This window comes from Patagioenas fasciata, chromosome 24 (assembly GCF_037038585.1).
Source record: "Patagioenas fasciata isolate bPatFas1 chromosome 24, bPatFas1.hap1, whole genome shotgun sequence".
Taxonomy (NCBI): Eukaryota; Metazoa; Chordata; class Aves; order Columbiformes; family Columbidae; genus Patagioenas; species Patagioenas fasciata.
Window position 1 is genome coordinate 5645537 of NC_092543.1, and position 15241 is coordinate 5660777.

At 47.0% G+C, this 15241-nt stretch overlaps 1 protein-coding gene and 1 long non-coding RNA gene across 4 annotated transcripts in view; one reads left to right on the forward strand and one right to left on the reverse strand.

Moving 5' to 3' along the window:
• Nucleotides 1-8115: 8115 nt before the first annotated feature.
• On the reverse strand, nucleotides 8116-13661 carry LOC139825572 (uncharacterized). The gene is made up of 4 exons (XR_011735696.1): nucleotides 13562-13661; nucleotides 12096-12219; nucleotides 9264-9466; nucleotides 8116-8183 (listed from the first exon to the last, which is right to left on the reverse strand). It is a non-coding gene; the product is annotated as an uncharacterized lncRNA (long non-coding RNA).
• Nucleotides 10442-15241, forward strand: part of ETS1 (ETS proto-oncogene 1, transcription factor) — a 62503-nt gene continuing 57703 nt past the window's right edge. The window contains exon 1 of one of the 3 annotated variants that reach the window (XM_065855574.2): nucleotides 10442-10589. Coding sequence is in view for 1 of the 3 variants with exons in the window: in XM_071798891.1 (XP_071654992.1) it covers nucleotides 10465-10510 (46 nt within the window). In the remaining 2 variants the exon portion in view is untranslated. The remainder of the gene's footprint in view (nucleotides 10590-15241) is intronic. The other 2 variants (XM_071798891.1, XM_065855575.2) reach the window with 2 other exon arrangements.

Below are 15241 nucleotides of genomic sequence, written 5' to 3' on the forward strand. Positions count from 1 at the left end.
AGCCCTGCCAGACACCTCTGGGCTTGATGTCATTCTTGCGCCAGCCACCCCAGCACCGAGGATGCTCTTTGGCCCTGACGCTTTGCTCCTATTTCCTGACTGCCAATCTTCATTTAACTCATTAGGCTCTGCATCACAACTCGGCTGGCGGGGATGAGCCTCCTGGCCTCAGCGGAGGAGCTGGGGCTGCAGCGGCTGGAGCAAAAGGAAGAGGAGAGGATGGGGGAGATAAAACCCCCTCCCCAGCCAGCCTGGGCTGCAGCTGATAAGAGCCCTCACGGGTTGTAATGGGAGCCCTGGCTGCCTGTTTCCTCACAAAGTCATGACTCAGGGATAATGTTCACATCCTCCGAACGGCGAGGGAGCTAAAAATACAGCCAGGAAAAATGAGAATGAGCGAGCGAGCATGAATGAGAGCGTGAGTGAGAAATGCACAAGGGAAAAGAGAGAGGAAGCATGAATGAAAGAGCCTGGGAGAGAGAGTGAAAACAGCCCAGCCCTTCCAAGTTTCCAAGCTGCGAACCTTTGCTTGCAATCGACACTCTGGCAAAGGCAGGCTTGTGAGAATATAAACCCGACCTGTGAATTCGGCTTTGCCAGTCACCCTCCTGGTATCGTCTCCTGGGAGCAGGACACCCCCCGCAGGACACCCCACTCCAGAGGGGCTGTGTCCCTCACGGGACATCGTGGGGGCTCCCCCCATGTCACCCATGCCACACCATCATCTGCGAAGGTGGGTCCCTGCTGACCTTACCCCCAGATGCAGTTTCTCCAGCATTTTCCAGGGTATTTTTTAATGAGCCTGTTGCTGTGAGTTGCTGCCTTCCCCTTCTCTGAGCCCCCAGCACCTGCATGCACATGAGAGCTCGTTCTCCCAAAAAGACAAATTATTTTGCCCCCAGCGTAGCCCCCTTGTATCCCAAACAGCCCCTTGGAGCTGAAATATGTTCTATCCATTTATCACAGCGCTGAGGTTTCACCCGCAGCCCCCTTGGCATGGGGCAGAGGAAAGGATGCTCCCCGTCCCCCATCCTCTACAGCTCCCCTCCTGCAAAGCCAGGGTGGATAAATTTGCCTTAAAGTTGATTTTTAAGGTCAGGAGACCCTCTCTGCCCTGGGTAGAATGTACATTCCAGAGTAGGATTGTAAGAAGTGGGTTTGGGTGCTTGAGAAATGTTTGCAAGTTTTCTCTCTGGCTTTGGTAGTACAGAGGGGAACCTCCTGTGGAGAGCAAAGCCCCTCTCCTGCAAACTGCATGAGTTCAATTTCAGAGAGCTTTTTTCCTACCCAAATGGTAGGATGTCTCCCCTCCATCGCCATCTCAGCACCAAACACACAGGGCTGGGCTGGCGAGCAGCTGGTGCCTGCCCGGAGCACCCAGAGAGGGCCGGCAGGGACACATCTCCCCGACACATCCCGTCTCCCGGCACGTGCCGGTGCCTTGTTTCAATTATTTCCTCCCGGGATCTGGCTGATCTGACACAGGCCCTCGCCTGCCACTTCCCCGCTCCTGGATTTTGTTCCCAATTTCTTTTGTCTGAGGTTTCCTCTGAGGGATTGAGCTGGGAGAGGGATGCTGGAGGGATGCTGCAGTGTGGGGCAGGGAGAAAAGAGTGTCCACGGCCCTTGGGAAGGACCGAAAGTGCTAAGATACCCCTACAAACAGGAAGGTCTCTACCTCTGCATAACTAGAATTTACCTAAAAAGAATAAAACCAGCGCAATGCAAGCTACAGATGTAAAAAATAATAATTCTTGTACCGCCACCCTCCAGAGCTGCACAAGAATTGGGCTATGGAGGTGATGTGGGTTGCTAAGCAATACAGGAATAAATAAAGAAGGGAAATAAGTATAAAGGGTTGCAGACTCCTGAGTCATATAGATCCTATAGGTGCTACAGGGTTTCTGAGAGCAGGAAGTCGGTCCCGTCACCATGGCCGGTTGCTGTCTGGGTGCCTGGATGCCAGAGGGACGAGAAGAGCCAGCAAAGCCAGGCTAAATTCAACCCGTACCACAGATAGGAAGCGAGATTAAGTCCTTCTCCGTCATCGCTGCTGAGCCCAGCTCTCCTGACAAAGCCCCAGGGGTGAGCCTGCTGCTAATCCAAGGAGCCAATTTTAGAGCTTGCTCTCCACAGACAATCCCAGATTGTTTGGGTCGTTTTGAAGTTTTTCCCAGCCGCACCGTCATCGCATCCTGTGACTTGGCAGGAAAAGCTTTTGCGCTGCCAAGAAGCCCAAGAGGTGTGACAGCGGGGGCTGCACGTCCCCCCCATGTGTCCCTCCTGGGGAAAGGGCTTGGTGGCCTCGGGGACGGGGAAAAGCGGGTGGCTTTGGGCAGTGGATTGCCTGCAATGTGATGGCTGTGCCAAGGGGAGCTCAGAAGTGGCTGTGAGATGCTGAAAGGAGCAGAGGATTTTCTTCCGCACTAGGGAAAAAGCCATTTACAACCGCAGCACAGCTCCTCCCCTTTCTCCCGCTAAAAATCACTCTTTTATTTCCTCCCAGCAAACTACCAGTGCCATTGCACCCCCTTTTTCTGCAGCTGCTGGGCACGGTCCCGCTCTGCCCAGGGGTTTTCCCTTCGGGTTGGCAGCAGTTTTGCCAGTTTTCTCTCAAAATGGGAGTTGAGATACCTGAACCTGCCATTCACCCACTTCTTGTCTGGCCTCAAGATGTTTCAAAGCTCTCCCCTTTCTATTTCTATCCTCATTGTCATCTTGCTTTGAGAGGAAGGTCTATTCTTCCCCCCCTCCTTTTCTCTCTACAAAAATGGGACATTGTTTCTTCTTTCTTTGATTTAAAAGCCAAAAACAGTTATAGGAAACTGTTCAGCAGATGTTTTACAGTATGGACCTAGGAAAAAAAAATAAAAGCTCTCCGATTTTGCTTGAGGATCTATATTTAGCCTAATGCTTCCTCCGATTCAGGGTTTGTGTTGGCATAGACAAGGCATAGGTTTAAGCATTTTGATTGTAGTATTTATTTTATTTCTCCCATTTGCTGCATGCATTGAAATCTGGAGCTGACTGCACAAGCTAATGAAGCTCATTCAGGGAGGAGGTAAATTCAGCTTGCTCTGTGTTTCAGCAAGGTCCCCTTCAGCCCATGGATGCTCAAGGAGGAATTGAAAAAATAATGATTTCTCATCTTATTTGCATTAGGAGAAGCAGGGCTGTGTCCATGTTCATGGCTTGTGCTCAGGGTGGCCAAAATAAAATGAAACTCCTGGCTGAGATTTATAAGGTCTCAGAGGGAGATTTACAGGCACTGAATGATCCGATGCTGTGAGCCCCAGTTCCTTGCGATGCTCTGAAAACGGCATTCGCGGGTTTTTGGAAACAGCTTCAATCAGAACAGCCGAAACTCATCCCGTAAACCTTCCCCAGGCCGGACTCCTGCTGACTTCAAAAACCAGAGGACTTGGTACCAGCTGAGCGAGACCTTCCGGAGAAGGACAAGGGTTAACATCGCCAGCCGTGTGTGTTCCCCCCTCCACCACAAGCAACAGCAGAAAACCTCATCTTTGCACCATGAGATTATATTGTGGGTGGGAAACGAAAATTAAAAAGCCATCTGCTATTTGCGGGTCTGGGAAAGGCTGGGTAAGGATGGCATCTCACGCATTTGGGTACCCAGTGATGGGAGCGAAACCAAGAGGCTCAGAGGTACCTTTGGGATGCAGCTTCTGGATTTTGTGCTGGAAACCCACGTGTTTGCAGCTTATGAAGGGTGGAGATACCAGGACTATGTGCTGGGTCTCCTAAGGAGCATCTGCAGCAGGATGAGACTGTGCAGAGACCCTGCAGATAATAAAAGTTGGAGAATTATCAGCAGAAGAAGCCAGGAGTTATTCAAGTGCATAGATGTTAATGAAGATATAGTTGCTCCAGCAACTAGACCAGAAATCCTTTGCAAACCTCCTAATCCTAATGGAGAGCTGAATTTAGGACCCAAAATAAAGCCCATACTTGCTTACTATCACAAGATTTCATTAATAGAAAAGCTGTGCTGTGGTTTTATTTCTAGGACTGCAAACCCAGAGCATCTCCACCGAGACAGGACTTGCACGTGGGCACCCAGGTATAAGGGTAGGGAGGAATTAATCAGTGTTGGGACATGGGCTGGCCTTAAATGTGACACTGGACATCACTGGCAGCAAGCTGAGCAGTGGTTTCGAACTCAAAATCAAAGCTATGTTTCGTTTCCAGACATTAATGGCTTGTTTGTTGTCTAAGATGGTGGAAAACCAGATAAAAGCCATAGCCCAAGTGATCTGTTTGATTTCCAATAGGGCATTGTTGGCGCAGTTTCGAAATAGCCTGCATTAGAAAGACAGAGCAATTAAAAAGGCAAACTCACCCAAATTCATGGGCTGAGCTCTGGGATGCTGGAAGGATAAAGGTCTAATTCATAGAAGCATCTTTGGCTCCTTTATTTAGGATTTTTCTAGATTATATATGCAGACAAGCAGGAATGTCATTTTTTCCAGACTGCTTTTTTTGCATAAATTAGGATTGTTTGCCATTCATCAGCTAACCCCACCATGACCCCCTTCCCCTCCAGCCCCTCTTTGCTCTGCTTAAAACCCATGCTGGCTCCCGCAGACTTTTGCGAGGGCTGGGAGGGGGAACGGCAGGACGGGGCGTTGTTTTTGGGGAGCTGCGATAAGGACGGGTGGGTCCATGAAGGACCTAGAGAAGGTTGTAGGACATCAGTGAGAGTCTCTCCTCTCCTGGGTAGGTGTCACTGCCTCAACCATTGGCGGAGGAGGTGGTGATGCCCTTGGGGACGTGTTTTGCTGCACGGGAGATGTGAAACGCTCCTTTAGCACAGCCTGGGGCCGGGTGGAATCCTGATAAATGAGATGCTGCTGCTTCCCCTCCCACCCACACACTTCCACTTTCACTTCACATGTGGGACCCAGTGCTGCGAGCCCCAGCCTGGACAGAAATAAATCTCCATCACCGGGCAGGCCTGATGACAGCCTGTGTTCAACCTGCCACGACAAACACTATTTTTCTCCTCTTTTTCCCCTCTTTCACAGAGGAGAACATCACATCTCTTGGGGGATGTCACCTGTGTGCTGTAATCCCGCCTGAGCTCCTCTGATAATTAATGGAGGGGACAAAAGAAAACCTGTCCAAATGTGCTCGGTGGAGCTCAGGAATTAAATATGAAAAGACACAGCTGTTCTGAAAGCCTAATCTTTGTCACAGACAAACTTCCCTTGACCTGGAACCATGTGGAAAATCAACAGAGAGGTAAAGGACATGTTCATAACTCATTTCCACAAAATCAAGCCTCACATTTCTGCTACTGTATTTTTTTCTCCACCTCCTGTTTACTCTTATAACAAAAAGTATTTTGTAACTTACATGTATTCTTGCATTGGTTTAGATGAGCTTAATGCTGAAATATCTCCAGTCTACGTTCAGCCACCAGGCACGTTACACAATTTCCCTGCGCTATGGTTCCTCATACAGAAACACAGGAGAATAACAATATTTTCTTTGCTGAGCATGTAACTCATGTTTCTGTCTGGACGGTGGTACCCAGGAGGGTACAGATTTCAGCTCAGACCTCCTGAGATTATTACAAAAACCACCGAACTCTTGTTGTCCTCTGCTGCGTCTGTCAGCTGATGGAGAGCAAAAAGGTCCGTTTGATATTGGGAAAAGGCCTGAAGAAAAACCAACTTTCTCAGGTTTATCAGTTAGTCATATAACCCAAACGCAATAAAATCTCTTCATTCTTACGTCATCCGAGCTTTTTCTCCTCCTCACCCCCAGCGCAGTGGCATTTCTGGCACTGAAAAGCTGTGAGCCATGAAAGGAGAATCCCAGCGACTTCAAAGGATGTCTTGTGTTGGGTTGGAGTCAAGTGATGAGCCATGAAACGGCGGTGATGGAAAGCCAACCACTCCTTTCTCCAGGCTGGGATCACAACCTGATTTATGGATGCAGCTGAGCTGCTCTACTGGGCAGTGCTGCCGAGGTGACCCTCTTTTTGGGGAGAAAACAAACCTGAGCACTGCAGGACCACCTGGAGTGGAGAAAACTGGAAAATGCGGGCTCTCCCTTTGCAGCACCTTCTCCAGATGAGGTTGGATGGTTGGATTTCACAACCTTGAGGGTCTGTTCCAACCAAAATGATTCTATGATTCTCAGGAGCTTCAGCCCCGCTGACCATCCATAGGGACAGAACTTGTTCTTTTGTGAATGGTTTTATATGACATTTTCCCTGCAGTGCTAATCTTATTTTTTAAAACACATGCAAAAGGAAGCAGTGAAATGATCTCAATTCATTTTCTGTATTTTTATACTGGCTTGAGAAGCCGTTGACTTTCTAAGAATGTCAACATTTTTATCAGCGTTTTGAATTTCACTACAGCAAGATGCGGAGAATATTTTAACAGATAAAAGGAAATAAAAATATCTCTCTTTTTTTACCCCCATGCTAATAGTGAGTTAAGTAATAAAGAGCAAGTGATTAACTGGCTGCTGAATTCATTTTGAAATCTGGCCAGATGTGTTCGAGCAGGAATTGTTAGTTGAGAGCATTTTTGTAAATCTGATCTTTATTTATACGCTTGCCTGGGAAAAGAGCACTTCTGAAATCTGCCTTTATGGTCCTAGATTAAATGACTTTGTGTAAGGATTTTAATTTACAGACTTGAAGAGGGTATGTGTGATGAAATCCTTTCTTTTGCTTTTTCTGAGTGTATCGGATAGTCTAATGAAAGATCCCCCTCCCAGTCAACAGGCTTAATTCTTCTCGAAATGAGAGAACTGGTACATGGTGGCTGATTCTACAGTTAACATTTTCATAAATGATAATTAACTTACCTTTTTATTACAGGAGCTGTCACACATCCTTCCCCTGCATTGTTAATGGTGTGAGCAGAGCAGGCACCTGCAGAAAGGAGATTATAATGATAATATGTACGTTGGCTTTTAGAAAAGTGATTGTTCTTCGTGCTTACAAAGCAAAATCGACAAATTTGCATCTGAAGGGCTCAGATGGGCAATGTTATGGCTACAACTTCCCTAGAGATGTTGCTTAACACCAGAGTCAGAGCTGAGTGGAAATTTCTCGCTTCCTCTTCCAGCATGAAAATACGGATGGGTCTGGGTGTTATTTTGGGTTTTATCATATATACACAGGTATGTGTATTTATAGGCGCACTTATAGACTAAAAAGGAGAACTCAAAGTTGAAGGAAGGGATTTTTCTGCACGTTGTCTCACACCCAAGCCACTCTAACATCTTCAGACGCCAACATTATTTAAAGCTCATTTCTGCGCAGTTCTCGTACCCCTATAGAACAGATAAACCACGTCTGAGCACGTTTATGGCAATTAACTCAACCCATATGAAGGAGATTTAGCTGCAGCAGCTTCTAACCTAATATAGCCTGGCAAAAGTCACGTCTGGACCTGTTTTAAGCATTCAGGATGCTGCCGTACACCCTGAACTGCTTCTCTTTTAGTGTGTAAGCTGGATCCATCACATTGTATCTGAGGTGATGGATCTGAGCTCTTGCCTGACCCAAGAATGGAAAAATCCAATTCTTCTACTTTTGGGGACGGATATTTCCCTTGATTTGGATTTGGAGCATCCTTGGGCTCCATACAAGAAGGCGATTCATGGGGTGTTCGTCCCCAGAAGGGCTGAGTGCTGCATCTAGGTTGCTTTTGAGGCCAGCAAACGATGGGAAGCTTCAACAGCTGGAAAGCAGATGTTGCACAGCTCTTGGTGGATCACGGCTGCGGCATCTGGGGCACAGGCTGTGTGTTATGGCCTTGATTTTGAGGAGAGGCAGGAGGGAAGGCTGCTGCAGCCTGGGCAAACCTGCCACGGGCAGCTCCTTCATCTCCTGGATCACCTTCTCCCAGGGCAAACAGAAGGTAACCCTCCAAAATCGCCTTTTTCTGCTCCCTTGTACCAGGGTCACCACCGAACATCAACTGAAAAAAGCCAGACTCGGGTGCTCAGGGTCATTTTAGCAGTTTCTGCTTCGTTTTTCCAGTTTCATATGGAAATTATAATACTTAGAGATCCATAAGGGGATGTGGAAGTTTATTACGTGAAGTTTCTCACCCTTAGTGGCTTCTGATCCTCCAGCAGGACCGAGTCTGCACCTTCAGCATGATGCTGCTCTCATTTTCCATCCATATGTCTAACTGCAAAATGGTCAGAAGGATTTCTTAGGTTATTGGGAAAGGGGCTGTTTCTGCTGACACATCCAGAAGCAGCCTGTGTGCCCACATGTCCCTAAATTTCAGCAGCTTACCAGTGCACAGCCCGTGAAATATGCACGAGATATCTCAGATTCCATAAAAACATTAATAACTACTTCAGCTAAACATTAAGGAATCATTTCATTTTTTTATGAGCACGAGGAAAATCCAAACCAGCTGGAATGGAAAGTACTTCTCAATGCACAATGGCTTCCATAAACCACCCAAAATTTAACTCAAAGCTGGAGCAACTGGTTTAAGCGACCAATGTGACAGCAGTGACCATGTGCAAGCTGAGCGAGGTGATCTGCAGGCAGCGGCCGTCGTGCTGCCTTGTGAGAAACAGCCGAAACCAGAAGCCTTTCCATTTTGCAGACACACAGCCGATTGGACAGCCATAATATATTAATATATAGATGACTGTATTGGAAGAACCGTCTGCTGCAGAGCAAAGCATCCAGCTTGAGGAAAGACATCTTGTTTGCAGCTGCCAGCGGGGTTATCCTGCAGCTTTGGGAAGAGTTGCCCGGATAAAAAAAATTGGTTGCTGGATGCTTTCCACTCCTTCGGCGTTCAGACGTGACCGAGCCTTTGTACCAAAGCCCAGGAGGCTGGAAATTTTCCTAAGAAGATGGGAACCCTGTAAATAATTTCCTGCGTTCAAATAGCTACAAGAGGGATCCGTGCCTTACGGCTGCAAGTTCAACAGGTAACGTATATTCGGGCCACCTGTAGCTGTGTGTTTCTAAGTTAAGGCAAAAGCTAAAGGAGAGATAAATTCCTCATTTAGAAGCTTGAGAAAATCTTCGAAGGACCTGTTCATAATTTAATGTGCATCAATATTGTGGGGTTTTTTTCTTATTTGTCATTATGTGCATCTGAGCGGTCTCCTGGGCTGGGGGGTGAAGAACTTGGGAGCCCTTTATGGTTGCAAACACTGGAGTTTTGAACATTTGATGTCTCTGGGAAGCTTTTGGCAGCAGTCAATGCCACAGAAGCCCTGTGGAGGCAGAAATTACCCACCTGACAGCAAATCCAATTTTGGTCTGCACTTTGCAAACGTCCACTCAGCTGGGAGTAGCCAAAATACCCATTTTTGGACTGGGAAAGGGCATCCCCAGGAGTTATTTCTCTCCCCAGAATGATGAGCGCTTCAGCCTGGATTTCCAGCGATAATAGTGAGATGTACACGGTGCATTTTGGTTTTTTTCTTGCTGCAAACTTCCCTGAAAAACAGACACTTTGTAAATATTCTGTCAAACAGAATATCACAGCATCAGTGCAACGAGGCAATGAGGGCTGTGTCCTCCTTTCTGCTGTTGTATCACAGTTCACTGTTAGGATTTGTAGGGAAAATTCACAGCAGCTGTTTCCAGCCTTCTATTTTGCCCATAAACAAAATATCCCAGGACATCACACATGCAAACTTTGGTGTTTGGGCCTTTTCTCGCTCCTGGGGCTGCTGGCAGGGGCTCAGTTGCTCATGAAGGCGACAGGATGGGGATCTGTGCTGGAACTGGAGAGGATTTTCAGCCTGGAGCCCTCTCCTGGAGGAAAAGGCAGCTTTGCTGCCTGGAGAGAGCATCTCTGGTACGTAAGGGGAGATTGCTTCAGCGGCTTGCAGCTATCGTGGCTGTTTCTTTGGCACCAGAGGCACATGATAAGGGGTTTTAGGGTATGATACCAGGCTGGATCCTGCCCAGGCACCAGGAAGCCCAGTACGCCCTGGGATATTCATGGGAGCACGAAAGGCAGAGGTGCCCAGGGGACCTTTTAGGGAGGAAACAGTGATTTCTGCCTTCAGGCACCTCCAGGCAGAGGCAGCAGCTGAGCTGATGTTGGGGGATCAGGGCTGGGAAAAAACCTCACCCTGGCTTTGCTCTGCCTGCCTGGTTTTCAGTCTCTGTGCAAGAATAAAGCTGCACTTCACAGGTAATTTTGGGGGCCCGAGTAACACTTGCAAAGCATGCTGGAGCACTCAGATCGCTTTACAGGATGCAAAAGCAGCACCCAAAGGCACCGGCGGGGGGAAAGGCTGGCGAGAGGCTGCCCCCATACCCACCTCCAACCAATATTACGCTAACTTTTGTTTCCCATCGGTGTGACAGCTGCCAGAGGTGTTTTTTTCCTGGCTGGTGAGTGTGGAACTGGCCTTTCCCACCGCCCTGGATGTGGGGCTGACCACTCCCCCTCCCTTTGAATAGGCAGCCCTGCAGCAAACACTATGGTATTTCCATCCTCTCCGACTCCGGCGCGGAGGATAACACCAGGTAGTTGGAAAAGAGATCGGAGACAAGTGTGGGAAGCCGTGGAGGACATAAGCTTTGCCCCTGGTCTTGCAGCTAAGTAGTAAGTGGTGGTGGGGAGAGAGTCGCTTTAAACTCTTCTTGGTGGGTTGTAGGTACCTGTGTTCATTTGCAGGACATCTACGATTTGTTTTGTCGGTGATTTACTTTTACTCTCTCCATTTCCAGTTTCAGTCAGTAACTGATCTGTGTGTTTGCTAACAATACTGCAGGATCTTATAAATGTCTGCGCTGATGCTTCCCTTTAAAAGTCCTATTCTTTTTTTAATATAGAGTATATAAAGTTTATATGTATGTTCAGGAAAACATTATTGCTACCCTTATGTAGGTAGAAGGTAGAAGGCTGCGCCTTGGCGTTATTACAGTGGATAAAATTTGCAGTTCCTTTTACACTTTAAATTGTATTTTTGTTTGGATGGGGGTTGGTTTGTTCAGGGAGAAGCTGACCAGAGCGGATTCCTGTCTTTTTCTGGGAGTGCTTGTAAGGGGTTTGCTGCGGCACCTCCACAGGTTTTTAAGAGCAATGCCATCCCACAAAGGGCAGAAAGTGCCACAGGTGCCAGCATTTGTTTTCAGGAGGAATTGGAACCCGAATGCCACAGCTGCAGGGATGTGCTGCCTCGGGAAGGGCACAATCCTGCACCCCTCAGCCAGTCCAAAAGGCACCAGTGGGGTTTATGAGTCCCTGAGGAGCAGAGCCAAGGCCTTTCCCCTTCCCATTAGTCTTGAAATCATCGCTTTGCATGTGGCCACGCATTTGGTATTACAGTTACCATCGACTTCCCATCCTGGGCTGTCAACTGACACCTTTGGGGGCTGTGGGCTGGATCCAGAGCTGTTTCCTGCTCACAGGCTGTTTCTGCTGCCTCTAATTCAGCCGTTTTTTTAACCTCACCCCTGCTTGTCGCGTAAACAATTTTCTGGCAAGCCAGATTTTTTGGGCTACCCAGATATTTTCACCCCGGGCAGCAGGGAATGGTACCGCGCACCCAGTGACCTGGATTTTTGGGGGTTATACAGGGAATCTGGAGCAAAACACAAATTTATAGCTGAGTTGTCAATCCCTGACCAAAATCCCTTTGCCATGTGGCAGATCAGGTTCTGAGACGGGGAACACATGCTCCCTGCAGGGCCAGATCCTTCCCTGGTGCAGGGGATCCCTCGCTGAAATCAACATGTTCTTTCCCCCTTTTGCTTTGCCCCAGCTGAGGATCTGGCCGATGACTTTGTGCTCTAAGTCACAGAGGGAAATTTGTGAGTGAAATAACAGATGAACTAATTAACCCCCTATCCACCCATTCACATCTTCCTGCAATTGCAAGTAGGTGGCAGGATCCAAAAGAGATTTAATGGCACCATCCTACCTATAACCCTCTCCCTGTGCTGTCAGCTGGCTGTTGATTTGGTGCTGCTGTTGATGGTGACATTATTTCAGTTTAATTATAAAATAGCTGACTAATAGAGGAATGAGCCAGGTAAAGGAGAAATCTAAAGCACAAAGTAGCTTACTGCCAAGCAAAGCGCGTGTGCATATGAGACTGGTCCAAACCTGAAGTGTCCTGGCGCTATCTGGTGACCACTGGTGACACTGTCATCTGTCCCAGCTCGAGTCTGTCCAGCCAAATAGGATGGCTCTTGAGGTACCATCAGATCTCCTTCAGATCTGACACCCACTGAGAAAAGAAAAAGCACAGCGTTAAAGCAGAAAGTGATGTGCTGACAGGCATCTCCCCCCTCCATCCTGTTATCCTCATCGTTCCCAAAAACGGCGCAGACAACCTCATTACAGCGTCACTAATCCAGCTGCAGTCACCACCGGGAAGTTAAGATAGTGGCTCAAGGGCTCCGATCCTCAGCCTCTCACCCTCACTTTCTCCCTGTAACCTCAGCCAAATCATTTAATCTCGTAGAGTATTTATTAAAGGTGCAGAAGGGCAACTGTGCTATTGTTCTATTTACCATAGCATCAGTATTTACTGCCCTGCCTGGCTTTCCTTTGGTAAATCAGTTATTATCTTTGAGAGCATTTTAAAATCATAACAAATGTGGGATTCTCTGATACGAAACAGACCAGGAGGTGGCCAATCTGTTAAAACCCAGGGCTTGTGAACAGGCAGCAAGGGAAACATGCTTATTTTTATTGCTTGCATCCCTGCATTAGGGATGCTCCTTTTATTTTAAGCTGGTGCCAGGGTTTGACGAATTGCACGAGGTTTTCAAGATGCCAACAGATCAACAAACGCTCTTTCCCCTGAGAACGGAATTGGCAGGCGGCCTGGAAAGTGCCAGGATTTTGAGGGTTAAAGCCTTGCGGAAGAATGTCATTTCCACGAGCTATTTTCCCTGCCCCCTCAAAGATGATAAATTATTACTTGATGCAAAAATAAAATGGCCATTGCTGAGCAGCTTTGGGTCAGCGAGCTGCCAGCGCAGCAGCCCATGGAGCATGGTCATGTTGAAGGTGCTGCCTCTCATCTTCAATGTCTTCATTCATGTTCTTTAAATCAGAAATATCTTGGTTTTTCCCCATCTTTTAAACAACACAATACTAAAACACTATATAAGAATATTGTCGAGGGTCCTCATATGTCAATAGACAATTACTTCATTTTAATACACATTTTTAACTCTGTGTTAATGGTGAGGACACTTTTCACTTTATAAACTAAGCTTGGTAATTCATTAAAAAAAAAAAATCTCTCATAAAAGAGGAGGGATGGATGTTGAAATGAAATTAAAATTGTAATTTAGTTTAGCAATGGCCCAAGAGTCCAACAGCTTTGGCTGGTACTTGATCAAGTCCCAAAATAAATGCTGTTTCTCCCGCACATGTTTTCGCAATAAGACAGGAATAATAAGAGCAAACAATAAGTCTGAAGTCAAGCTGTTAAGTCATTAAGGATTTTACCAAATGGCTCCGATTCCCCTCTATTTATTAACAGCTCTCAGCAAGCCATGGATCTTGATTATCTTGGGGTAAATCTACAGTGATTTCCTTAATATCGGCCAAGTTACCTGCCACGCAGAGTGCGATCATTGAATTTAGCTCCTGAGCGGTCATTAAAGCTGTCTACCGGCGTCCGAGGGGAGGAGAGGAACTCGTTAGGCTCTTATTAGAGGAAGCTAAAGAGAAGAAAAATATCGCTCAGACATCAGGGAAACTTGCTGACAGTGAGAGATGTTTTGGGCTGTGAAGTAGTTTCCTCTGGGAAGTGGTGGAAGTTCTGTTAAAATTAGCCTGGATGAAACACATCAGAGCTCCCTTTCTGCTGTCTGCCTTTGCTTGCCTTTTAATTTTTATTTTTCTTTTCCAAAGCGCAATAATTTTATGCACAGAAGCTGCTCACCTGCCCTTTTCTAGCCAAGCTTGTCTCCCAGGTCCCTTTCGCAGCCTAAAACCTGCGTCTCTCTGTCGTTTAACCGTTGTCACCCACAAAATCTGCATCAGGCAGATTTAATTTGCATTGAATGTGGACTTGCCCTGAACAGACAGGGATGGGGGTGCAAGCGGTTGCTGAGGTTGCGCTATATTTTTGACACCCACTTGTGCTTTTTAATAGTACAGCTCACAGGGGAAAAGCAACCAAAAAGCAAACAGTCCTTGCTATAAATCTTGCTGTCTAGAGATGATAATTCCCCTTTTCCAGTCTGGGGCTCAGGATGGGGTGGGGGTGGCGCTGCTTTCCAGCTCTGACAATCTTCTTAATATTCCTTTATTTGCATGAAGCCTTGTCCTGGGTGTCAGGATGGGTTTAGTTGTGCTCCTCTGACCGAAGCACATGCTGCTTCGAGCATCAACGGGTGGTACTTTGCTGGAAGGTTCAGTTGGCAGCAGCATCCTGAGAAAGATGCAAACGACATTCAGCGAGGCATGAAAGCCGCTCTCGAGAACCGGTGTTGACTTAGGTGTCTCGATCAAAGGGAAAAACCAAACAAAACAAAACCCAAACCCCAACTGCCTGTCACACAAGCTGCAAAGCAGGAAAAAAGAGAGCTGCTGTTTCAACTGCTGTTTTAACGCTGTAACTCCTCACTCTCGGACACGTGCGTGTCATTGAAACAGGTGAATCAGCCTGGAGGTTTCTCTGTCTCTGTTTTGCAGCATCTGTCTTCCTTTGGTGCAGCTTGGCAGCTTTAGTCCTTACTCTAGAGCAAGGGGGAAGTCAGTTCATGTTTAGGAGAGGCATTTTAAGTCAGGATCAGGGAACTGGGACTGAACGCTTTGCCCTTCATTAGCTGAGTTGCAGAAGTGGGCTCTGTGCAGCTTCTCTGTCTGCAAAGATATTTAACCCAAGTGTTTTTTAACGCTCAGTTAGAGCAGGCTGGGAGGGCACGCACAGATGCTGAGATTAGTTAAGGCTTCTCAGCTGCAGCAACTTGCAATATGTGTGTTTTTGGGTTGCTCTAAGCACAAAGAGAATTCGGCTCATTGTACTTCCACCACATAGGTCGTTTTCAGTTTTGTGAATTAAAAAGAGAAGTTTAAAAGAAAAAAAATAGTACTGGTGTTAGAGCAAAAGTTAGTAATAACAAGCAGGAAATGATGATGATAATTTAATACACATACACATGCAGGTGTTTCACGTTTGGCCATTAGTCACAGTGCTGGGAGATGGTATCTGGAGGCCTTTTTTTCGCTGAAGTGGTGAGTGAGGTGCAGCTGAAGCAGGATCTGCCCTTTGTTTGGATGGTTTG